The sequence below is a fragment of the Phocoena sinus genome, chromosome 6, assembly GCF_008692025.1.
Source record: "Phocoena sinus isolate mPhoSin1 chromosome 6, mPhoSin1.pri, whole genome shotgun sequence".
NCBI lineage: Eukaryota > Metazoa > Chordata > Mammalia > Artiodactyla > Phocoenidae > Phocoena > Phocoena sinus.
This window is the reverse complement of record NC_045768.1, coordinates 50,500,430-50,526,372: the sequence shown is the minus strand read 5'-3', so window position 1 is coordinate 50,526,372 and position 25,943 is coordinate 50,500,430. Positions and strand designations below refer to the sequence as shown.

The 25,943-nt window shown below is 41.4% G+C and overlaps 1 protein-coding gene across 2 annotated transcripts in view; it reads left to right on the top strand.

Moving 5' to 3' along the window:
• FAM189A2 (family with sequence similarity 189 member A2) overlaps window positions 1–25,943 on the top strand; it is a 61,501-nt gene that overhangs the window by 5,649 nt on the left and 29,909 nt on the right. The window contains exon 2 of one of the 2 annotated variants that reach the window (XM_032635693.1): window positions 5,105–5,161. The exons of the other annotated variant lie outside the window; for it this stretch is intronic. Coding sequence (XP_032491584.1) covers window positions 5,105–5,161 — 57 coding nt within the window. The remainder of the gene's footprint in view (window positions 1–5,104; window positions 5,162–25,943) is intronic. 2 annotated transcript variants of the gene reach the window in all.

The window sequence follows — 25,943 nt, the reverse complement described above, 5'->3', positions numbered from 1 at the left end:
TGTGTTAATATATGATATTTGTTTTTCTCTTTCTGACTTACTTCACTCTGTATGGCAGTCTCTAGGTCCATGCATGATGATAAGTTCTTGAGCAAGTCATTGAGCCTCTCAACCTCAGTTACTCATCTGTAAAATGAGTGGGATGATTCTTGCCTCAGAATTGATTTTGTGAGAGTGTAATTAGAGAACATTTAGGAAAATGCTTCGTTGCTGAGTCCTAGCCCCAGGCCTGGCACATACTAGAACTTCTATCAATGTTTTTTAAACATCAAGGCAATATTTAATTAAGATAAGGTGAACAGGCTAATTCTGTTTGTTTGTTTGTTTGTTTTTTGGTGGGACATTGTGGTAACCAACAAGCATACATGAGAAATACCCAGTTGTCCACTTTGTCAGATCTTTTACTGAGTTACCCTGGGCAGATAAAGAATGATACATGCACACATACATTTAAAAAATATATCCAGTGTAAAAGCTATAGGGCAAGATTGGTTATTAAGAAGTGGGACACCTATAACATGGCTCTTTTTAACTCTATGTTTAGATATGGCAACTTTTGACAAACAATTCAGAACATTTTTGCCCTAAGGTATGTTAATGGATTAACACAGAAAAATAAGGTAGTAGAATTACATGCTTTTGACTTTAATGATTTGATTTTTAAGCTGGAAAGTTAAGGCACATTCACCACTTATGGTGGGTAACAATGATTCTTGCCTGGAGTATCGTAGAATCCTTCTTTGCAACATCAGAAAAAAAGAAAGGCCTCTGCTTTTCCCCATAAGCTACAAAGAATGGGTCACAAGTGAGTGAAACCAAAATTGTAATAAATCTCATTATAGTGATATAGAGATAATTTGGTGTTAGAAAATAGGTTCTTGCCTGTTTATTCCGAGCAAGTTGCATCTTGCACTGGGTGGAAAGAATGCTGATGGAGTTGCTTTTTGCTGTTGATGTACTCTTTCAAGAAGCACGGGAGTGAAAAATATGTTTAGGCTTACATAGTCATCTTTGAGCAAGTTCATCTCCTGTTTTTGACCTTCATTCATTCATTTATTCATCATCCATTCAGTTGTTCGTTGACTCTTGCCATAACTAATTGAGTGCCTCTAGCAGCCTTTAGTGGTACTTGAGTGAATATTCAGAGATCCAAGCCCTCATGAGATTGCAAGTGAGTGTAGAACACAATTGAAGAAGGAATAGCATTACTGGGTAACGGAAGGCCAGTGTTAAGGGATCTTGAGTCCCTTCTGATGGAGCTCCAGCTGCTGCTGCTGTTGATGGAAGCGGAGGCATTGAATACGCTGCCTCTTCCTCTTTCACTTCCCCATCCTCTCTCCCCAGTCATGAATTGCACACCCCTCCCCGAAATGTGAACCTCCATTCCCTTCAGTCTTGAGCTCTTAAACGATTCATCCCCAGCTGCAGCACTTTTATTCCACATTCCAGAGGCTTCCTACTTCCTCTGCTTCCCCTTCTCTATCTCACCACTCACGCGGTTCCCCAAGTGTGTTGGGCTTACTTAATCTTGAAGAATGGGAGGGCAGGGCTCAGGACTGAGGTGGATGTAACTACAACTCCCACCTACAACTAGAATGTAGTTTCTTGAAGCATCCTGTAAAGAAGGGTGGTTTACAAAAATCCTGTTGAAATTTAACATTTGTGTGTGCTGAGTCTACAAAACAGTTCAAATGGAAGTGATATCTTTAAGTATTTTGTCTTCCAACCCATGAATGTGGTATATGTCTTGATTTATTTGGATCTTTAATATTGATCAATAAGCTTTATATTTCTTCCTACTGAGGTCTTAAGTTTCTTTGTCACATATATTTTGAGATTGTTGATATTTCTTTTTTTTTTAATTTATCTTATTTTTTATTTATTTAGTTTTGGCTGTGTTGGGTCTTCGTTGCTGTACACAGGCTTTCTCTAGTTGCAGTGAGTGGAGGCTACTCTTCTTTGCGGTGCGTGGGCTTCGCATTGCGGTGGCTTCTCTTGTTGCGGAGCACGGGCTCTAGGTGCATGGGCTTCAGTAGTTGTGGCACGCGGGCTCAGTAGTTGTGGCTCACGGGCTCTAGAGTGCAGGCTCAGTAGTTGTGGCACATGGGCTTAGCTGCTCGGCAGCATGTGGCATCTTCCCGGCCCAGGGCTCGAACCCTTGTCTCCTGCTTTGGCAGGCGGATTCTTAACCGCTGCACCATCAAGGAAGTCCCAACAATTATGTTTTAAACTTAGTTTGCTCATATATGCAAAGTCCTCTCTAAAGAGAAAGGGAGGGAGGGAGGGAGGGAGGGAGGGAGGGAGGAAGAAAACTATCTAGCTTAGGGGACTTCTCTGGCGGTCCAGTGATTAAGACTTCTCCTTCCAATGCAGGGGGTGCGGGTTCGATCCCTTGTCGGGAGCTAAGATCCCACATGCCTTGGGGCCAAAAAACCAAAGCATAAAGCAGAAGCAATATGGTAACAAATTCAACAAAGACTTTTAAAATGTTCCACATCGAAAAAATCTTTAAAGAAAAAAAGACTCTGTGCTCCCAATGCAGAGGGCCCTGCTTTGATCCTTGCTCAGGGAACTAGATCCCGCATGCCACAACTAAAGATTCCGCATGCCACAACTAAAGATTCCGCATGCCACAACTAAAGATAATGCATTCCAGAACTAAAGATTCCGCATGCTGCAACTAAAGATCCCGCATGTGGCAACAAAGATCCTGCATGCCGCAACTAAGACCCGGCGCAGCCAAAGATAAATAAATAAATAAAAATAATAAATAATAAATAAATAAAATTCTTGAGTTTAAAAAGAAAGAAAGAAAGCTTAGTTCTTTTGTCCTAGAGACCCTTCATTTGAAATGATAATTGTATCTGTCATGATCTATTAAAAACATTTTATTTATTTATGTACTTATTATACACATGCCCCTTTCAACCTAGCAACGCTACTCCTGGGACTTTATTCAGCAGAGATAAAAAGCACTTGTTTGTAAGGATATATGACCATGATGTTTACTGCAACATTGTTTGGGGGCAAAAAACTGGAAAAAGAGTGAATACCCATGAATATGGAAATGATTGAATACATTAGGTAGTGGTTGTACAAAGGAATATTATGTAACCATTAAATGGAAATGAATGAGAGCTAGTTCAGTAAACATGAAGTGATTTCCAGTGAAGTATTTGTTGAGAGAGAAAAAGAAGAGGAGGAAGAGTATCTTTTATGATTTGTTTTTTTTTTTTTTGTAAATGTCATACCCCTGTGCATGTGTGTGTATAATTCAAAGCCAAGTAAGGAACCTGGACCCCAAGATGTCATGGATTCCAAGTTCCAATTTGTAAGTAGATGTCACCCGTACCCTCTAGACAAGCCCCACCAAGTGTGTTTCCAGGAAGAAATCGTTTAGAGGAAGGAAATACCCTACTGAATTTAAGAAGATGAAAGGATATAGTGCCCAGTGAGCAGGCAGCTGATAGTATGTTTAAACATAGATGTGATACAAAGAAATTGTCTCCTGTCTGCCCATATATGTTTTGTGTGTGTGTGTGTGTGTGTGTGTGTGTGTTTTTGTTTTTTTTTTTTGCGGTACGTGGGCCTCTCACTGCTGTGGCCTCTCCTGTTGCGGAGCACAGTCTCCGGACACGCAGGCACAGTGGCCATGGCTCACGGGCCCAGCCGCTCTGCGGCATGTGGGATCCTCCCAGACCGGGGCACGAACCCATATCCCCTGCATTGGCAGGAGGACTCTCAACCACTGCGCCACCAGGGAAGCCCCATGTATATTTTTTGGTCCTCGATATAAATGGGTAGACTTGTCCTCTACTGGTTTGTTGTGAAATGATTACCCTCGGTCAATAAATGGAGAAGAGAGAGTATGGCAGGTAGGCCTGTGAGCTTTGGGTTTCAAGTAGCACTGTCCTTACTGATTTGTAGTTAAATAAATAGTTATTGTGAAATGGTGCATTTGAATGATTTTGGTGAAAAGTGCACTTGAAAGAAAATCCTCATAACTGCTTTCAGCAGATACACTTTATTACGTACACAAGGGTCATCAGAGTGACCCTGGGCTGAATAATTACTTTGCTTATCCTTTCCTAACTGCTTAGTGAACTGTGTTATTCAAAAGGCTGATGTTGTCCTCCAGATTACGTTTTGGCAAAATGCTGGTTCTTCTTTACTGAGGATTTTAGGTTATTGTTTATTGATGTGTCGTTTTGCAACATGAGATATTTCTCACTGTAGTCTCTCCGCCTTTGAGGAATAAAGGTTCAGGAACATTTACTAATTGCCAATCATGTGACAAGCACTTTGCTAGGAGCTGGGGATTCAGAGAGACAGGACAGGCATTCATAGTCAGTGGGCAAGACAAAAATGCGATGAGTTTTTTTTTGGGAAAAAGTTATATGTAGAGGGCTTACAGGAGTGTGGAGTGTTAAGATTAATATGGCTTATCAGAGATGATGACTGTGTGTTGGGGCCTTGCAGAATGCATAGGAGTTCTCAGGCAGCTAGGAGGGGAGTTGGGAAGAGAGGACTCTGTGGCAAAGAGAAGCACAAAGTCCTGGAATGTCTAGAGCCTGGCCAGTCTGAGGAAGGACAAGTTTGCCTGGAAGGAGGGTGGGTCAGGAGTACATGGAAACCAGGCTTGAGAAGTAGGCAGGGGAAGATCCTGGAAGGCCTTGTTTACCATTTTGAGGAATTGACTTGTCCCGTGAAGTATGGGTACCTACCAAATGAAGGGAGGGTTGCAGCCAGACATTCTTTTTATGCGGCTGACTCTGGTGACAGATTAGGTGCTACTGGGGGCAGGAAACCTGGATAGGAAATACTGATTCCTTAACTCAGAGGATAGGCTAGTTTCTGTTTGTATGTTCTTAACTGACCTTAAGAAAAAACATACGCAGTCAGTGAAAAAGTTTCCGGAACTTGGACAAGAAAGATAGTCTAAAACCATATACCAGGGCTCATGTAATCAACAGGAATATTAAATGTTTGAGTTAGAAGCCTTTGAAATTTCAGTATTTTAAAAAAATATATACTTCAGAGACTGGGGATTAGTTTATTGGAATTGGTCCCTTTTCTAGATTTATGATCCTGTTTATCCTTGTAGGTGATACTCTCTGGAATCATAGGATTAACAACTTGGAAACGGCCTATGATACTCCTGGTATGTACTGATCTTATAAATTTTTACCCTTTGTAAAATGTGCTGTTTATGAAGTCAGTTGAAATAAATTGTTGAGGAAGTGCTAAAGCTTCCTTGTTCATTAAAAAAAGAAGTTAACAGTGAACAATATTAGAAGCCAGATGTTCTCATGACAGTAAAGTAGGATGATAATTTTGCTGCTTTTCTGATTCACTTTAAGCTTCTTATATACCCAATTCTATACATGTTTTTCAAGTTCCAGGGTTAGATCTATTGTAAAGATATAACAAAAGCAAAGCAAAACAAAACTAAATGGCTGGGACTTCCCTGGTGGTTCAGTGGTTAAGAATCTACCTTCCAGGACTTCCCTGGTGGCGCAGTGGTTAAGAATCCACCTGCCAGTGCAGTGGACACAGGTTTGAACCCTGGTCCGGGAAAATCCCACATGCTGCGGAGCAACGAAGCCCATGTGCCACTACTGAGTCTACTCTCTAGAGCCCGCAAGCCACAACTACTGAGCCCGTGTGCTGCAACTACTGAAGCCCACATGCCTAGAGCCCGTGCTCTGCAACAAGAGAAGCCACCACAATGAGAAGCCTGTGCACTGCAACGAAGAGCAGCCCCTGCTCACTGCAACTAGAGAAAGCCCACACGCAGCAATGAAGACCCAACGCAGCCAAAAATAAATAAATTAAAAAAAAAAAAAAAAAAAGAATCCATCTTCCAATGCAGGGGACGTGGGTTCGATCCCTGGTCAGGGAACTAATATCCCACATGCTGTGGAGAAACAGCCCATGTGCTGCAACTACTGAGCCTGTACACTCTGGAGCCTGCGTGCCACAACTAGAGAGAAGCCTGTGCGGCGCAACGAAGAGCCCGCGTGCTGCAAGTAATAACCCAAAGCAGCCAAATTAATTAATTAATTAATTTAAGAAATAGTCTTAAAAAAAACCCCACTAAACAGCTTACTCTGGGCATTTTGAACATACACAAAAGTGAAGGGAATGATATAATGAACTCCCTGTACCAATCATCCAGCTTCAACAATTATCAATCCTTAGCCAATCTTGTTCAGTTAGACCCTTACCCATTCCCCACCCCTTCCACGTTCTTTTAAAGCAAATCTCAGCTTAAATCATAAATACATTGTTTTTTATTGTTACAGTACTTTGGTTGGGCAATCTCAGAATTTCCTTGCTTAGATTTCCTATATTCTCTCTTTATCACACCTATATTATATGTTCATCGTAATAGAGACATATATTGTTGACTTTATCCTTTTTTTAGTTATTCAGGTAAAATTCACGTAGTATAAAATTAACCATTTTAAAGTGTACAATTCGATGGCATTTAGTAAATTCCCATCCTTTATTTTTATTTATATCCTTTTGATTCAGGGAATACTATAAAAAAATAGACAAATGCCAATGGAGAGGCCAACTTACAAGGATGAGGTAGAGGATCTAGGAAATTTAATTTGAAGTATGCTTAAAAAAATTTATTTTTCTGTATAGCATCTTTTATGTTTCTCCCATCCATTTTGAAATAGGGTTAAATAATTTTCTGAATTCATTCCATTTATATACATAACGCAGCCAGGCTGTCCTTCAGACCACTGTTTGCTAAGTGATGGGTAACAAATATAAAACTAGTTAAATTCTTAAATACAAGGAGATGAAGCACATTTCAGGATACAGTGAGAATAATGGAGCCCAATACTGTGTTGATGATCTTGAAAAACTGAACTGAAGAGTTTTCAGACCCACAAGACAATGCAGGCAACATTTTACAGGTCCATCAATTATTGCATTTGGTGAAACTTTGTTAATATTTCCAGAAGGAGTAAATGATTGATATAGCGTTTTTTCTTTTTTTTTTTTTTTTTGCGGTACGCGGGCCTCTCACTGTTGTGGCCTCTCCTGCTGCGGAGCACAGGCTCCGGACGCGCAGGCTCAGCGGCCATGGCTCACGGGCCCAGCCGCTCCGCGGCACGTGGGATCTTCCCGGACCAGGGCACGAACCCGTGTCCCCTGCATCGGCAGGCGGACTCTCAACCACTGCGCCACCAGGGAAGCCCTGATATAGCGTTTTAATATATTAGACATGAGGATATGAGAAAATGAGGCTTTGGATGAGTCTTACGGCATGTGTTATGAGTGCTTGGGGTTTGTTTACAGCTCTCTAGGTTTACAGTCACTGCAGAAAAATTTTTGATGGTGTTTGATGTTTACACTAATATTTGGTTATAGGCATCATCTTTGCACTGTCCTTTTTCATTGGGTCAATATTGAAATACTCAGTAATACGAACCTCAGGTATTTAAAATCAGAAAACTATATAATCTAATGCTATTTGTACTTTTAAAATTCCAAATGGTGAAGAGAATATGAGTGCTTGTTCTAGATAGATATTAAGAAAGTCCACCTTTTAAAATATTTCTTTCTTTAACATTGTTTTCTTTTGGAAAGGTGCCCTTGTAAATTTATTATGTGAGCTCAAGCAACTTTAAATGAAAATGACCTTAATAAAAATGTATTTCTCATCCTTGTTAAGTATATGTACTTTGTCACAAAGTTGTAACCAGTCTGTTCATACCATGTTGTACTCTGCTTTTTCTGTTTAATATGAAATTAAGTTCACATTAGTAGCTGTTGTTTCCGTGTACGAGGAGTCCACATGCCTATCACTTAGAATTGCTACGCAGCATTTTGTCATATTTCTGTATTACCATCAGTCATAAGCCTGTTGGACATCTGAGCTTCGAAGTTTTGACTGTTATGAATTATGTATTTAGAAGGTCATTTAGTGATCATTTTGAAATGTTAACTAACATCAGTTTATAAAGAAGATAAATTAATTGGCAGGAATTGTGCAAGGGAAAACTTTCTGAGTATATCAGTAGGTCATTTGAGCCTTAGTCAGTATCATAGAGGAAAAAACAGTCCATGGGAATCTTAGTCGTATATTATTATAACCTCTGCCAAATGTTTTTGTTATGTTAAAAAGCCAGATGAAAGAAACTGACGCACCAGTCAGACACTCCTAGTTTGAGTCCTAGTTCATTTACGGAAGAGCTATGTCACTCTGTGCAAGCCACTTAGCTTCTCTGAGTCTAGTTTTCTTTTCTGCACAGAGGATAATCTAGTGACCCTCAATGGATACTTTACCTTTTTTTTTTGGTTCCCCACGCATCCCCCTTTCTGCGTTTAGGGAATCTGCCATCAGACGATTTGAGTGGGAGGCTGTGTTCATTAGAGAAGCCAGAAGTGCCCGTGTGTTTTTGCAGACCCGGGCTGGGCTGGTCAGAGTCACAGCCCTACCGCCATTCACGTCCCACACTCTACCTACAGGGGCGCCTTCTGACTCTGACACAGCCAGGCTGTCCTTCACAAACCTAGGACTTCCTTTCCCTAGCTGTTTGCTTGGCTGCCTTCTTCTCTTCTGGGTCTCAGCTCAGCAGTCATCTCAAGAGAGAGACCTTCCTTGACCACCTGATTGCGGTGACCCCTCCTCTGTGCCCCTCACCGGGTCCCAGCACTGAATACTGGCTTCTTCTTGGTCTGTAAGTAGCCTGAGTGTGCCTCACCTGTCTCCCCCAGTAGATGGTCAGTCAGTTCTGTGAGGACAGAGGTCTCTCCCCAGGACCACTGTGCTCAGGGCACACTTAGGTTTGAACGGTGACAGTAATTTGGCAACCAATAAGAAATTCAGATCCTGGGTTAGTTCTCCAAGTTTCTTTTTTACGTTTGTCTTAAATTTTTCTCACTCGTTTTTGTTCACTTGAAATTTGTATTTACCACCTTTTAACTTCAGGGTGGTTAGAGAGTATTTTGGTAGTGGAGTTTGGGAGGGGGCTGGTTGGTCTCTTTAGGGGTTTTCAAGAGGCAAGCTGTTCTCATTTTGAGTTGTTGGGTGTCTAGAACATTTGAACACTTCCTTTTGAGAGCGTTTACGTTTGTGCTCCCTCTTTGTGTTTGTTTCAGTGATTACATCAGGTTTATACTGGTTTGAACAAAGAAGGTCAGTTTGACCTAGTTCCTTCAAACTCAAGTTTTCATGGAAATTCAGGGTTGGAAGATTTCATTCACTGGGTCCTCTTCTTTCTACTGAGAGAATACTCAGGTGTCCAGAACAAAATAATAATTTTGGGAGACACTCTGTGAATGTTTGTAGCTATTTTGGGCTGTGACTGGGATTAAGGTTGGGGGTGTGTGCATGTGTGTGTATGGTATTCTATCAAGAATACTTGTGTATTTTCCATCAAGAGCAAACATTTTCCTTTTTTTTGCGGTACGCAGGCCTCTCACTGTTGTGGCCTCTCCCGTTGCAGAGCACAGGCTCCGGACGCGCAGGCTCAGCGGCCATGGCTCACGGGCCCAGCCGCTCCGCGGCATGTGGGGTCTTCCCGGACTGGGGCACGAACCCGCGGCCCCTGCGTCGGCAGGCAGACTCTCAACCACTGCGCCACCAGGGGAGCCCAAACATTTTCCATTTTAAAAGAATGTTCCTTATATTTTCTAGATATCATTCAGTTTTCATTGTAATGAAATGTTTTAGACTTGTTTAGAAATCACAGACTCAGTGCTGGGAATGACCTCAAAGACTGCCTTACTTAGGCACCTCAGTTGGAAAACAGAATTGTCTTGATAAGATAGTTACTGAATTGGTGGACAGGACCCGGGCTGGTGTCCTAACCAGGGTGGAGACCCCCTGTCTCTGCCAGGAAGGTTCTTTCTCCTATTGGATTTGCACAGCCAGTAACAAAACTGATGCTGAGACTGGAACAGCACAAGCTTTTCTTTTCTTGTTTTTTTTTAACTATAAAGATGTTTTTATTTTATTTTTTTTCACATCCTTATTAGAGTATAATTGCTTTACAATGTTGTGTTAGTTTCTGCTGTATCACAAAGTGAATCAGCTATATGTATACATATATCCCCATATTCCCTCCCTCTTGAGCCTCCCTCCCACCCTGGAACAGCACAAGCTTTATTGGATGGCCAAAGGATGGAGAAGAGGAAACCTAGTTCTCAAATCCACTTCTCAACCCAATTTGGGGGAGAGACACCGAATATATAGGAGGGTCAAGGTAAAAGGAGGGAGGGAATTAGAAAGAGTGGGAAGAACACTCATGAGTTGTTCGAGAATCAGAGTGTGATTTGGACCTGGAACTGATGCAGCTCTCCTTTCAGTCGTTATGTGGGCTTTTCCAGTTGTCATGGCAATCGTCAACTGTCATGGTGCTGGTGGGTGTGTCATAACCTGCTAATGTATTACAATGAACGTATAATGAGGCTCAAGATCTACTAGAAGTCAGGCTTCCCAGGTGGCGCAGTTGGTTGAGAGTCCATCTGCCGATGCAGGGGACGCGCATTCGTGCTGTGGAGCGGCTGGGCCCGTGAGCCATGGCCGCTGAGCCTGCGCGTCCGGAGCCCGCAACGGGAGAGGCCACAGCAGTGAGAAGACCTACTAGAAGTCAAATATTCCGTCATCTTGGGCCTATTTGGTTCTAACCAGTTCTTTTTTTTTTTTTTCTTTGTAGCTTCCTCCTGAAGCTTAGATTAAGACTAACTGGTTTCTATTTGAGGGAGGGGCAGGGGTCTGATTCTGGGGCAACAGTCTCAGTAACAAGATGTTTTCCTTTGGTGGTACATTTGATAAGAATTGCCACTGTGAAAGCCCAGCCAGGCATTCTGCCTACAGTTTTGGTTGCTTATGAAGTGGTAATTTGAGCTATAGTTATTTTTATTTTTCTTGTCAGTTAGGAACACAGGGGATGAATATGACCTTCAAGCTGATAAAAGACAGCTTTATCCTTTAGCACAAAGAATGAAGGTTCTTCCCTGGTGATGTTCTTGGGTCACATATGTGGTTTATTCTCAACTGCGGGTCCTGTTGATTTGAACCCTAGACTAAGAACAGAAGAGGTAGATGAATTGGCTGTTTTTAGAAAATGATCCATCAGTTTCTCTTCTAACGTCAAGATTATAGTATTTAGGGTAAAGCCTCCCTCATTCCCCAAAGAGATTGAAAAATGGCATCAGTATGACACACGAATATCTTATTACCCCTCGGCTAACAGTTCAAGTAGGCTAGGCTGGTAAGATGGTCCCACTCCATTTGGGGATCCAGGTTCTTTCCATCTTATTGTGCCTCAAAGGGAGGGTCATGAAATGTCCAGACACTTTGTCAAAAGAGATTGAGGAACTAGTCTCACCAGATAGTCAGAAAATACTTACAGATGGGTTATGCCGTGGGACAGATGGTGGCCCTTTCATTCCTGATGATAAAAGAACAGGAGGGAGCAGAATACCTAGGCACAGTTTAGGAATCTGTACATTGATAAAAGAAACTCTGAAGCTCTGGCTTGTGCAGTCTGGTTCTTTCAGGAATATTTCATGGTTGTCAGTCATTTGGAATGAGCTCCCTGGTTTGAGAGTTCAAGAAACCTGCATTTTAATGCTGACACGTTACCACTAATTATTGGATGATCTCAGGGAAATCTCTTGATTTCTGCAGGTATAAAATAAGGGTTTTTTTAACCTGTAGTAATTGTTGCATCCCCTTGTCTTGAATACCACTGTTGATTCCCTGAAATCCTGTTGATCAAGCAAAGCTAGGTTTATTGGACCTGCTGAAGTAAGGGAGAACACCTTACCCGTAGTTCTCAGAAGGAGTGAGTCTAAGAGAGGATATTTATAGAGTTTTAGGACCCCAGCTGAGTGATTTTAAGGTGAGTCTTGCAAGATAGGCAATTGACTGGACTTGGGCAGAACCTATGAGATAGTAGCTTTGGATTGGTGGGCAAATGGAGGGGAGGGCCTTGAAGCAAATTTGATGAAAGCAAAGTTGTTAGTTTTGATAACTATTTTAGTTGGTTCACAATCTTACCTTTGAGGAGCAAGTATTTCTTGGAGCAAGTAGCTCAGTTATCTTTGCTTGTTCTCAGTATTGTTTATTATAGGGTCAGAAGAGTATGGCCAGTCCCGGAATTAGCACAGGGACTGGAAATTATGTTGGTTTTAGTTCTCATCATAAATTTCATGGAGGACCCATTCTTTTTTTTTTTTAACATCGTTATTGGAGTATAATTGCTTTACAATGTTGTGTTAGTTTCTACTGTATAACAAAGTGAATCAGCTGTATGTATACATATATCCCCATATCCCCTCCCTCTTTCGTCTCCCTCCCACCCTCCCTATCCCACCCCTCTAGGTGGTCACAAAGCACTGACCTGATCTCCCTGTGCTATGCGGCTGCTTCCCACTAGCTAACTATTTTACATTTGGTAGTGTATATACGTCCATGCCACTCTCTCACTTCGTCCCAGCTTACCCTTCCCCCTCCTTGTGTCCTCAGGTCTATTCTCTTTTTTTTTTTTTTTTTTTTTTTTTTTTGCAGTATGCAGGCCTCTCACTGTTGTGGCCTCTCCCGTTGCGGAGCACAGGCTCCGGACGCGCAGGCTCAGCAGCCATGGCTCATGGGCCCAGCCGCTCCGCGGCATGTGGGATCTTCCCAGACCGGGGCACAAACCCATGTCCCCTGCATTGGCAGGCGGACTCTCAACCACTGCGCCATCAGGGAAGCCCCTCAGGTCTATTCTCTACGTCTGCTTCTTTATTCTTGTCCTGCCCCTAGGTTCGTCAGAACCATTTTTTTTTTGGATTGGAGGACCCTTTTTTTTTTTTTTCATGTTGAGCCTTTTTAAAATTAATTTATTTTTTTTTGATTTTTGGCTGTGTTGGGTCTTCGTTTCTGTGCAAGGGCTTTCTCTAGTTGTGGCAAGCAGGGGCCACTCTTCATCGCGGCACGCGGGCCTCTCACTGTCGTGGCCTCTCTTGTTGCAGAGCACAGGCTCCAGACGCGCAGGCTCAGTAGTTGTGGCTCACAGGCCTAGTTGCTCCGCAGCATGTGGGATCTTCCCAGACCAGGGCTCGAACCCGTGTCCCCTGCATTAGAAGGCAGATTCTCAACCACTGCGCCACCAGGGAAGCCCCGGAGGGCCCATTCTTAACATCCATTATGCTAATTAAGCAAACAAATAATTTCATCAATCGGACAACTTATTTCTATTGTCACTCTGCTAATTTAGCAAAGCTGCTTGGATGTTGTTGGGAGATAAAGATAAAAGCAGCAGCTTCAGGAGTATGGCTTTTTTCATAAATGCTGAGTATCCTGGAATTTGGATTCTTAATCGTCCTGAGGGTGTAGCTTGGACCAGTCAATATGTACATGATATCACACTGTCTGTGCTGAAGTTTTTGGAGGTGTATTTCAGACATACTGTAGTATGTGTATGTCTGGGTTGCCGAAGGGCCTTCTAACCATCCTGCATTCTGAGCCCAACAGGCCATAGTGATCAATTTCTGAATATGCCTCTGAGACAACTACATGGACTGTGAATGATTTGGGGCAAGGGAGGAGACCATTTTGAATCAGGGAGCATCTTAAAATAGATGTCGTGTGAAAAGTTGCAGAATAATGTGTATGGTACCCCTTGTGTTTTTTAAAAACATTGGGGGGATCATACGTGTGTTTGTAGTTACATGAAAAATTCTTGAAAAGACATACAAGAAACTGTTCACAGTAGGCACCTCTGTTGAGTGCAGTGGGAATGGGAAGGAAGGAGACTGACTTTCCACTTTATGTCTGGAGAGGACATGTGTTGTGTGAAGTGGAGGATGTTTTAGTTTCCCTGTTTTGTTTGGGTTCTGGCTGTCGGTACCTACATATCTGAACTCTCTTTCTCCGGGGTTTGTTTATCTGCCCTTGTGTGTCCTGATGAGAGGCAGGATCCTGTCTCTGGCTGGAAGCTTCTGAGGCTAGATGCTTACACTCCTGCATGCCGGCAGCCAGGGTGTGAGCCATGACCTCCTCCCCACTGAAGCTCCGGCCCAGGACTTGGAAGCTGGAGCCCTTGATACAGAATAGCCGGGGCAGCTTAGAATTCATTCGGCAAAAGAGGCAGCCTGTGTCCAAGGCTGGCATCCAGTGACCTGGCTTTCCTGTGGCATGACCTTGGTAGAGGTCCCAGCACACAGCTTCCCTGGGCTCCTTCCCAGATTTGTGAGCCTGATTCCTGTGGATTCTGTGAACTACCCGATAGCCTGCTTATTTAGTCTGAGTTGGTTTCTGTTGTTCATAACATAATCGGGAACTCCGACTGCTGTGGGACCATGATTTTTTTTTCTTCTGCCAATGTTACTTTTACAAGAATTTTTTAAAAATTAGTTCAAAAATAAAGAGATTCATTTTAAACATTTGCTCATTTATGGTAGCTCAGTTGAAGAACAAAAAATCCAGTGGGTGCTCAAGTTAGATTGATTGATGGTTTGTGCTTGACTTGGGTGGAAAGTGTTAGGTAGATGAGCTGGTGGGGGCAGTTGTCAGGGATGGTGGTGGTGGAATTGGGTCTGACTAGCTGTCACTTCTCAACGAGGATACAAAGGGTTGCCTTGTAGAGCTCTTTAGTGAACAGAAAAGAATAATTTATAAACGGACATTGTGTATTAGCAGGTATTCTGCATGTTGATGGAGTGTAGATTTGAGTCAGACCTGGATCTGATTGGGGTCCCATAATTAGATGTATAGTTTAGGGCATAATAAATAAATCACCTCTCTGAGACTTTTCCCTATTTATTTCTATATCTATAAGATACTTATTTATATATGATATACATACATGACACAGTATATGTATATGTATCAAACGTGTATATATGATATATACACACACATATATAGATACCATAGATATATATTTCAGACATACCACTGTGACATTGTGACATTTTATAATTTACTAAGTGCCTTTTAAGAGGAAAAGAATCTTTTTTATTTAAAAAAGGGGGAGCTTGGGCTTCCCTGGTGGCGCAGTGGTTTGAGAGTCCGCCTGCCGATGCAGGGGACGTGGGTTCGTCCCCCGGTCTGGGAAGATCGCACATGCCGCGGAGCGGCTGGGCCCGTGAGCCATGGCCGCTGAGCCTGCGCGTCCGGAGCCTGTGCTCCGCAACGGGAGAGGCCACAACAGTGAGAGGCCGCGAACCCAAAAAAAAAAAAAAAAAAAAGGGGGGGGAGCTCATCAGCCTTCTTACTCTTACTGAAAGTAATAATTAGACCTCTGTGCATTTTCCCAGCATCCAAACCTGACCACACTCCCCCAAATTAACCATTTTAATTTCTCTCTGCTTTTAGTTCCCCTGGCAGTTGTCTCCATCTCACTAAAAGGGAGGCATGGGTGACACATTCTCTCCTATTGAAGTTATTTTTATTTGAAAATAATCTTTATTTCTCCTATTGATGGCTTTATAATTTTAAATAATATTATAAAGTTCTGTTTCTTAATTCATTAACTTTGGACAGTATCTTTTGATTCTCTCTTTTATAAGATGAAGAAATTAGCAGTTAGCTCTGCTTCTTTCCCCCTTTTACCTCCTGTTGATGGTAACATTTCCTTTATATGGTCAGTGATTTAACATTAACATTTTACTCTTAAACTATGTCATACCATTCAGATTTTGTCTGTAAATTGTTTCTAAAAGAGTGAAAACCGATAATAGCATTTACAGTATTTTCATTATATGAATGTGATTGAAATAGGAGGTTAGAATTGGATTCTTGCTTTCCAGATTCACCTGAAGCCAAAATACAATCCATGCCAACAGCTCCCATGTTCCAGTGTGGGTTAGACTATCTAAGCAGGACTTGTTAAGCTTCTGGGTGAAACCAGCTTTGCAGCCCTTAGCTGATCTCCATCCCCCAGGCTGTAAAAGGATTAGGGGTTAAAGAGACAAATGTTTGGAGAAAGTTACTGAATTGCTGTGGCATTTTAAGTTCCACCTCTGCATGGGGGAGGGGAGCAGTGCTTAAAGATAAGCACGGGAGAACCTGAGACAGGTCTCACAGTGGTTGACTGGACTGGTGTCAGACTCCTGCCTGGGGAATTTAAAGGGCTGGCTGGAGTCCTTGTGACCTGAGAGTTAACGACTGCAGTTGGGAAATAATTGTACTTTCACAGACCAAGCCCAAGAAGTGTACTTCCAGCTGACCAGATGGGTGGGCTCTGTGAGAGAGAGTAGGCCTGGGATGAGCTTATATTCCTGCCCCAGGGAGCCCCTTAGAGGAGTGAGGGGACCAGAGCAGAGAGAGGCCGGGCCTGCCCTGACAGATGCCCACATTAAGGGAACTGCAAGTTCAAGAATGGGTATCTCAGAGGAGCCAGTGGAAGCCTCATTCAGGAGAGTCTCCTGTAAACACTTGCCAAGGCTGGTTGTGAACAATCAAGGGAACTCTTCCTGCCCCCCACCTTGTTTACGCACTTGGCCTGGCCTCCCCCTTGCTCCCTCCTCTCCAGAGTGGCAGGGCTGTGGCCGGCAGGCTCATGAGAAGTGGACACAAAAAGCAAGGAAGTAGAGGAGATTATGTCTTTTCATTGCCTTTCCCACTGCAGACGTGTTTGCTCCCTACAAGAAGAAGCCTGATGAGAAGGAAAGAAGGTGAAATTTAAATGCAGTTTCAAGTTTTGACTGGGACACAGGTCTGGACATTTTAATTACCAAAATGGGACTTTTTGTGACTTGAAGTTACTGGAGGACTTTTTGTATCTGATGTTGACCAGAGGAGTCATGGGCCCAGCCTCAGATTTCATCTAAGGGTTCGGGAAGAGCTAGCCCTACAAAGTGGGTGTGAACAACATCGCTGGGGTGAGGGTGGAAGCAAAGTGGTTTTCTGTTGATGCCCATGAGTCCTGCTTGTTCAAAGGATCAGCTGCACTATTTTCTGTAGCACCAGGAAGAATGACTGGATCTGGAGAGAGAACAGTTTCAAGCAGCCAAGTCGAATCTATTATTCTTTCTTATTCTCTACCATTTGCTCAGCATCATGTCATATTTTAGTTTGCTTCAGCTTTGGACCATGACTGATATATACAGTGACGTTTTTCTTAGAGTTTCTAAATGACTCTTCTTTTTCTTGTTGGCAAAAAAGGTACCTAATCTCAGAAATCATGTAGCTTCTTCTTTTTTTTTTTTTTTTTTTGCGGTACGCGGGCCTCTCACTCTTGTGGCCTCTCCCGTCGCGGAGCACAGGCTCCGGACGCGCAGGCTCAGCGGCCATGGCCCACGGGCCCAGCCGCTTTGCGGCATGTGCGATCTTCCCGGACCGGGGCACGAACCCGTGTCCCCTGCATCGGCAGGCGGACTCTCAACCACTGCGCCACCAGGGAAGCCCTTCTTATATTTTTAAACAGCTTTATGGAGATGTAATTGGCATATCACAACATTCACACATTTAAACTGTACAGTTCAATGGCATGTTCACAGATATGCACAAACATCACCACCATCAATTGTAGAACATTTTCACATCACCCCAAAAAGAAACCCTGTACCCGTTAGAAGTCACTCCTCATTTCCTCTCAATATTCCCACCCTAGGAAACCACTAATGCACTGTCGCTGTCTCTATAAATTTGTGTAGTCTGGGTATTTCAAACAAACAGAATCATATAATATGTGATCCTTTGTAACTGGCTTCTTTCACTTAGCATTTTTTTTTAGCACAATATTTTTAAGGTTTTAAGGATACATTGTAGCATGTATCAGTAATTTTCCCCCTTTTTATTGTTGAATACTAGTCCATTGATGGATATACCACAGTTTATCTATTTATCAGTTGATAGACATTCCCACTTTCTGTCTACTATGAATAATGGTGCTGTGAACATTAGTTTTTTTGTGGACATGTTTTCATTTCTCTTGGCTATATGCCTTGGGGTGGAATTGCTGAGTCATATAGTAACTCCATGTTTAACATTTTGAAGAACAGTTTCCAAAAGCAACTGTGTCATTTTACATTCCCATCAGCAGTGTATGCGGGTTCCAGTTTCTCTGAATCTTTGCCAATACTTATTATTGTATTTTTAATTATAGCCATCTTTATGGGTGTGAAGTGGTATCTCATTGTGTTTTTTATTTGATGTTGAGAATTTTCATGTGTTTACTGGTCATTTGCATGTCTTCTTTGGAGAAATGTCTATTCAGATCCTTTGCCTCACCATACCTCACCATAGTAACATTATCACAACTAACAAAATTACCCAATTTCCCTTTTCAAGTCCCTTATCAGATATATGATGTGCAAATATTTTCTCTCATCCTGTGGGTTGTCTTTCAACTTCTTCTGTGGCGTCGTTTGAAGCACAAAAGTTCTTAATTTTCATGAAGTTCTTTTGTTGCTGTACTGTCATATCTAAGAAGGCTGGTCTAATCTAAGGTCATGGAGATTTACTCCTATTTTTTCTTCTAGGAGTTTGATTGTTTAGCTTATACTTAGGTCTATTTTGAGTTAATTTTTGCATACGGTGTGTCAGTGGTCCGAGTTCATTCTTTTGCAGGTGGATATCCAGTTGTCCCAGCACCACTTGTTGAAGAGCCTGTTTTTTCCTCATTGAATTATCTTGGAACCCTTGTTGAAAATCAGCTGACTCTAAGTGTGAGTTTTATTTATCTAGCTTCTTAATCATACTTTTTGCTAGTTGTTTCACTTTCTCCTTTGGACATTTCTAAGACTATTAACTTCCTATTCCAGTTTGGACTTAATTGTTTTCTAGGTCTCCTATACAGATGTCATCTAAATATTTCTTTTCTTGGTATTCTTGGATTAGAGCCATTGTTTCTTAGATCTCAAGCCTCATGCATTATTTTTTCTTGAATTCCTTTTTCATTTTGCCAGAGAATATTCTCAAATAAAAGTTTTCACGAAGAATGTAAGGGAAACGAGCTCTCTAAGGGTTTGAAAGTCTTGATGTGTCTTTGTTTTGCCCTCCCACTTGAATGATAGTTTGGCTACGTATAGAATTTGGGGTTCAGAATGATTTTCCTTCCAAAATTTGAAGGCAGTGCTTGATGACTTCTGTCACTGATGCTGACCTGATTCTTGTTCCTTAGTGGGCAGCCCCTTTCTTTCTATCTGGAAGCTTTTAGGATCTTTATCTTCGTATTGATAAAGTTTACTTTTCGAAAAGATAAAATCATGACTCTTAGGCAAATATAAAATGAACATGTGTCAGTAATGAGGGAAAACTGGTTCAAAGCACATTTGAGGAGCTAAGTATTTATAGGTGATGTTAGGAGGAGATTGCTGGGATAGATACAAAACTGGTTGATGTCCAGCAGAGCCATAAACAGTAACTTTTGAGGTTTTCTGTTCCATTGGATAGAATTTATTTCCATCTTTACTGAAAAAAAAATCTGCAACTTAAACTCTGCCTCTACACAGTTATAAAATAGCTGATCAAATAACTAAATAAGTAAATGGAATACCCAGTAATCTCTTTTGCCCATTTGCAAGTTTCAGATAATTTTTCTGACAGTCTTCTGAAATTACATGAAGGTATATTTAGGTGTGGGTCTTTCTTCCTTCATAATTTTTGACTATTTTTAACATTGAATATTTGAGTTTTTTAAAATTTGAAGACATGTGTCTTTCTTCAACACCAAGCAATTTTCTTTGCTGTTTCTTTGATTATTTCCTTCCCTCCATTTGCTCTGCTCTATTTTTCTAGAACATCTAATAGTCAGATGTTGGACCTCTTGAATTGATCATCTTTGTTTAACTTTTCAAAGTCTTATACTTTTTATTTCTTTGTCTTTTTCTTTTCTATTCTCTGAGTAATCAATGTTTTCTCCATGGGAGTCAGTAGTTCTGGTTGACATCTTGGTCCTTCTTGTTTGGTGCTGTTAGATTTTTGAATGTCTGTTGTTCCTTGATTATTCATAAATTCTATTTGTGACTGAAGAACTAGGTTGGTAATATTTTTAATGTTTGTAATAATTTGTAATAATAAGAAGAATAGTAATAATAGTAAACACATAAGTAAGATGCATGTATTAACCCACTAATCCTATAAGATGTTATTAGTATCCTCATTCTGGGGAAACCAAGGCACAGAGAGGTTAAGTAATCTGCCCAAGGTCACACAGCTAAAAGTGACAGAGTTGGGTTGCAATTTCAGATGGTTTCTATCTAGAGTCCATGTTCTTAGTCACTACCCTTGTTTTTGTGGGTCTGTTTCCACAGCAGGCTTGTCTGTTAAGGGATGGGAGGGTTGCTGGGAGCTCTGTGCAGCTGAGCGGGCCTTTGTGATGGATAGGCTTTATTTTAAGGTGTGCTTGAGAGAGGTAGATGACTGTTATACCAAAAAGAAGACTTGACTTGGAGGGACTATTCCACCAAGACCTCTGTATCCCCAGGCACGTTACTAGCTCTTTTCTAAAGAAGTTCATTAGTAATAGCTGGTGGGCACATGCTACTGCTTCTTGTTACTTTTGCACCTGCAAAAGCCTCTTCAATATTTTTTTAATGTTTTATTATGAAAATTCTCAAACTTACAGAAAAGTTGAGTAAATAATGAATTCTCATATACCTTCCACTTGGATTCAATAGCTTTTAATGTTTTGCCTTACTTGCTATGTTTATATATAAATATTTTACATTGAAGTGTTTCAAAGTTTCAGACTTCATGGTACTTCACCCCTGTATGCTCTAGGAGGCATCTCCTAAAAATAAGACATTCTTCTACCTCACCGTAATAACATTATCATAAGTAAGAAAATTACTTGTAATTTGTCATCTAATATTCAGCCCATATTTAAACTTTCCCAATTATTCCAAAATGTTATATAATTTTTTATTCATCAAAAAGCTTTTCAACTGAAGTATGATTTGTGCATATTTGTGTATGTATATGTGTACAGCTTGACAGATCATTCAGAAGTGAATACTCCTATGTGATCCTGTTCTGTTCTTCAAAATCCAGGACCCAGTCAAGGTTCAGTCATTTTATTTGACTATTCTGTCTCTTTAGTCTTCTGTATTCTAGAATACTCTTCCTGCCCCCTTTTTTTTTCTTTTTCCAGGAATTGACTTTGTGAAGAGATGAGTCCAGTTGGTTTCTTTATCTTCTCCCCCCCTGCATCTCCTTTCCACCTCCTCCTTTTCTTCCTTTGATATGGGAAATTTCAAATATACTCTTAATGTGAGAGAAACACAGCAACCCCCCACCTTGTACTCATTGCCCAGCTACACATGTTAAAGCTTGTCTCCCCTACACCCCTAACCATCCATTTCTCTTCTCCCTTACCACTGTGTTGTTTTCACTTAAATCCCAGCCTTCACATTTCCTCCTTCAATATTTCAGTACATATATATAAAAGACATGGCTGGGAGCCCAGCAAGGGCTGTTAACTAGAGCATGGACATGTGACCTCCTCCTGTAACAGCCACCCAGCATGGAGACTGGGTTCTGAGAGGGACTGTCTGTAATGAGTGTTCCAAGAGGCCCAGGTGGCCCAGGCGTCATCTTACCGTCTAGCCTGGATGTACCAGAATGTCACTTCTGCTGCATTCTCTTGGTCAAACAAGTTCCCAAGACCACCTTAGAATCAAGGGGAGGGGAATTGGAAATTGGACTCTACCTCTTTTCCTCTTTTTTTTTTCTTTTGTGAGTAAAATCTACATATTTAAAATTTTTTTTTTTTTTTTTTTTTTTTTGCAGTACGCGGGCCTCTCACTGTTGTGGCCTCTCCCGTTGCGGAGCACAGGCTCCGGGTGCACAGCCTCAGCGGCCGTGGCTCATGGGCCCAGCCGCTCCGCGGCATGTGCGATCCTCCCGGACCGGGGCACGAACCCGCGTCCCCCGCATCAGCAGGCGGGCTCTCAGCCACTGCGCCACCAGGGAAGCCCCATATTTTTAATTTTACAATTTTAACATTTAAAAGTATACAGTTCAGTGACATTAAGTACATTCACAGCACTGTGCCACCATCACTACTATCCATTTCCAGAACTTTTTCATCCTCCCCAACAGAAACTCTGCACCCATTCAACCATAACTCCCCATTCTTCCCTGGTAATTACCATTCTGCTTTCTGTCTCCATGAATTTGATGACTCTACATATAACTGCAGTCATACAATATGTGTCCTTTTGTATCTGGCTTATTTCACTTAGCATACTGTTTTCAAGGTTCATTTGTGCTGTAGCATGTGTCAGTACTTCCTTTTGAAGGCTGGATAATATTCCATTGTATATATTAGTCTTCACCTCTTGACGTGAGGAACAGCCTGACGTGAGGAACAGCCTGTAAAGTACAGAGGGAAGGACTTGACGGCAGCTGTCTTTGAGGACTGTTGGCTCTGGAAAGTTTCTCAAGAGCCTCGATCTTCATTGTGGGAAGTCGTTAAGATCTGACCCTCTAATTTGCTGAACCTTGAGAAGCTAAGAGCACTGGAGAAGGGGCTAGAAGCAGGGAAAGAACGAAGAGTCGAGATGCACAGATGAAAGAGAAGAATAACTTAGAAGGAAAGTGAACTCTTAAGAATCATAGATCTGCAATTTTCCTTAAAACTTTCTGCTGCGTTTCTTATCTTCAAATCCAAATATACTTCTGCCACCTTATTCCCCAGGGGCAGAGCAGACCACGTTCCTGACCCTCTCACCTTGTTCGAAGAGTACATCCCGTGTGTCGTGTCATCCTCTGATTATTTCTCTTGAGGCTCTCATTAGGATATTTTCCTCCTGGTCCTCTGCCACATTCCTGATGAGAATATATTAATTTAGAGTGGCAGAGCTGCCTAAGTTGTACCAGGGAATTATGGAGCCAGACAGATGATGAGGTCGCCTCCTTCTCTGCTACTCCTGATTGCTTGGGTCATGAGAAGAGTCACTTTCCTGAGAAATGAGGGGTGCAATGTGCTGAAAGGCAGCCCTGGGGGATGGGGCATCTGCAAGAGAACAGGGCAGGGGAGGACCCCAGGTAAGGCAGAAGTTCCTCTCACAAGCTGAAGCCTTGAAAATACCCTGAGATTTGTATATTTTCCTCAGGAATTTGCACCTCTCAGTTATAAGTGCTTTTAGCTCACCTCGAAGCTGTGTCCCAAACTAGTGAAAATTTGTGTCTCACTCTGGTGGGGAGAGGAAGAAGCCCTTCACTACTGTTGAAAAAGGAATTCAAAATAAATGTTATTACACTTGAAATATTTTATAAAAAGAAAATCTGGGCTAGCCATAACATGAGTAAATCTGACACTTAAACATCTCTGAGAGGAAAGAGAGACAGCTGGTTCTGTTCACAGCCACGGGCCTGTGTTTGGCTTGTTGGCAGGGAGAACCAGTCTGGACATTGGTAATATATCTGCCAAGCTTCTGGAAGAAGTTTAAAAGATGTCAAGGGAGTGAAGCCCAGGAGCAGGTTCTCTTGGGATCTGAAGATTAAAGGCGCCCTGGCAAACCGAGTCAGCGCATGTGTGAGCTCCTGAAACAGCTTTAGAGCAGCAGGAGGCTGGGCTTTGTGAGTTGCTGTGATTTACTATGTTTTGTTGGTTGCCGTGGTGCTGAGCGGTCTATCAGAAGATTCATTTTGCTGAACTAGTTCAGAAAGGTTTTAGTTTGGTGTCTTGTCTTGGATTTTTTTTCCTGGTGTCATTGGTGTTGTATTCAGATAACTTTGCTCATGTTTCTGCACCTTTGTATTAACGTGCTTCTCCAAACTGAATTAAAATTGTAAATGTTAAGAGTCAAATAAGTGGTTATGTTCATTGTCATGGGTCCTCTGACATTCGTCTTATTAACCGGTGACTGATCAGTGGTTTGGAGCTTGGACTTCTTGTCTCTGAGAACATAAATGTTAGAATGTTGGTCACATTCCCAGCCAGATCACAGAATGTTCTTGTTTCAACGGGAAAATGTAACCTGAATTCTAAGGACTGGGTGCTTTGTTCTTCCACCCAGTCACTCACCACCCCAACTCCTTCCTACAAATGTTTGGGACAGAAGTCCCATCTTCCAGCCCCAGGAAGGGGTGAGTTCCCACCAGGAGCAGTAGCCATTTTCATGCAAGCAGTGATAGTTAATCTGGTGTTTGCCTTTCAGGGCCTGTCTGTATATGTTGCAGAATACTAGTAAGGATGCATGATACCTCCATATAGTGCTTATAATAAGAATCAATTTTCTTTCATTTGCTCATTGATTGATTGATTCATTCATTCATTCGGTAATATTTAAGACCACCTATGTTTTTGTGCCCCACTGGAGAAAAGTGTATTCTGTTTTTCATTTATTTTTGAGCAGTATCAAAAGAGTGCCTGTGGGGGAAAAAAGGCATAGTGACTAAATGGGTAGCAGTGATATTTTCTTGGGAAATTAAAAGAAGAAAGAAAGTGTGAAAGAAAAGGATTCTGAGGCAGTAGTAGTATTTTTTTTTTTTTTTTTTTTTTTTTTGTAGTAGTATTTTTTGAATTAAAAGTTTTTTTTTGTGTGTGTTTTTTTGTTTTTTTTTAAACATCTTTATTGGGGTATAATTGCTTTACAATGGTGTGTTAGTTTCTGCTTTATAACAAAGTGAATCAGCTGAATTAAAAGTTTTTGAGACGTTTCTAAAGGAAAGAATTTGGCGAGCTTTTGATATTTAAATAGAAAAAAATACACACACCCAAGTTCACTAATCCCATTCATGAGGAATAAATTCCGTTGTTTTGCCTTTCCTCATTGCTATTGTAGGATTCAGTTTTCTCAGGACCACTGAGTCAATTTATGCTTGCCCATTGACTCTGCCCTCGTGACCTAATAACCTCCCCAAGGCCCCAGCTCCTAATGCCATCGCTTTGGGATTAGGATTTCAATTTACGAATTTTGGGGGACACAAACATTCAAACCATAGCAGTGGGTTTTATTTCATTTATGAGTGGACTGCAATTTGTTCATCTGTTTTCCTATTCTTAGACGTTTGGATTGTTTCTAGCTTTTGGCTGTTATGAACCAGTTGCTCTGAACATTCTTGTACATGTCTTTTTCTAGGCATATACACTAATGTATATACCTAAAAATGAACTGCTGAGTCATAGGGTGGTAGATATTTAACTTTATTAGAAACTGCCAATAGTTTCCCATAGTGGTTGTGCCATTTTCTGATTGTTTCTGAGACTCACAACCAGTCCTTTTCTAGCCTCACTTTCATATCCAGAGGTATCTGCTGCCACCCATTTCTGAACATTTGGAGATTCTGAGGAATAAATTCTGCTGTTTTGGCTTTCCTCATTGCTATTGTAGGAGATTGAGTTTTCTCAGGACCACTGAGTCAATTTATGCTTGCCCGCTGCTTTTCTAACTTCTAAAATTTTACTGCCGTTTTTCTGTTCTCTCTGTCCTTATGGATTTCTGCATTTAAAATATTTCCTTTATTGCCATATTAATGGGTTTTCAGGAATTAGTAGAACTAAATGCTTAAGTTCACTTCACTAAACTCATTCATTTTTAAGCTACTCTACCTTCGCACAATTACTGGAACTGTTTATTTATTTAAACATACATAGTTGACTTTTCAGATGCATCTTGAGCTTGGAGCAGTAGGGAAGTAAAAAGCAAAGTGGAAGTCCTTAAGCAGCAGGGAAAGGTCAGTCTATTTAGAGAATGAAATCTTGTATCAAAAAAGACACTCATCAATACCAAGCTGTGATAGGCATAATTATTTAATGATGTTATGTGATGGGGATTATGAGGAACTTTCTTAGCAGGTAGGAATGGGCAAACTGAAGGCGATGCTTCTTCTTGGATAGCTTCAGGTTCCCCAGACATTCTTTTATTGGGTCAGTTAATTGAGACCTGGAATGAACTCGGGGCACAGTTGCAAGAGATCAGTGTCAAGGTGAATTCCAAATACTCAATTGAAAAACATACCTTTTGTGTCAAGCTACCTGGTATATAAGTATCAGAAGATACTCATGATTCAAGTTAGTAACAATAAAACC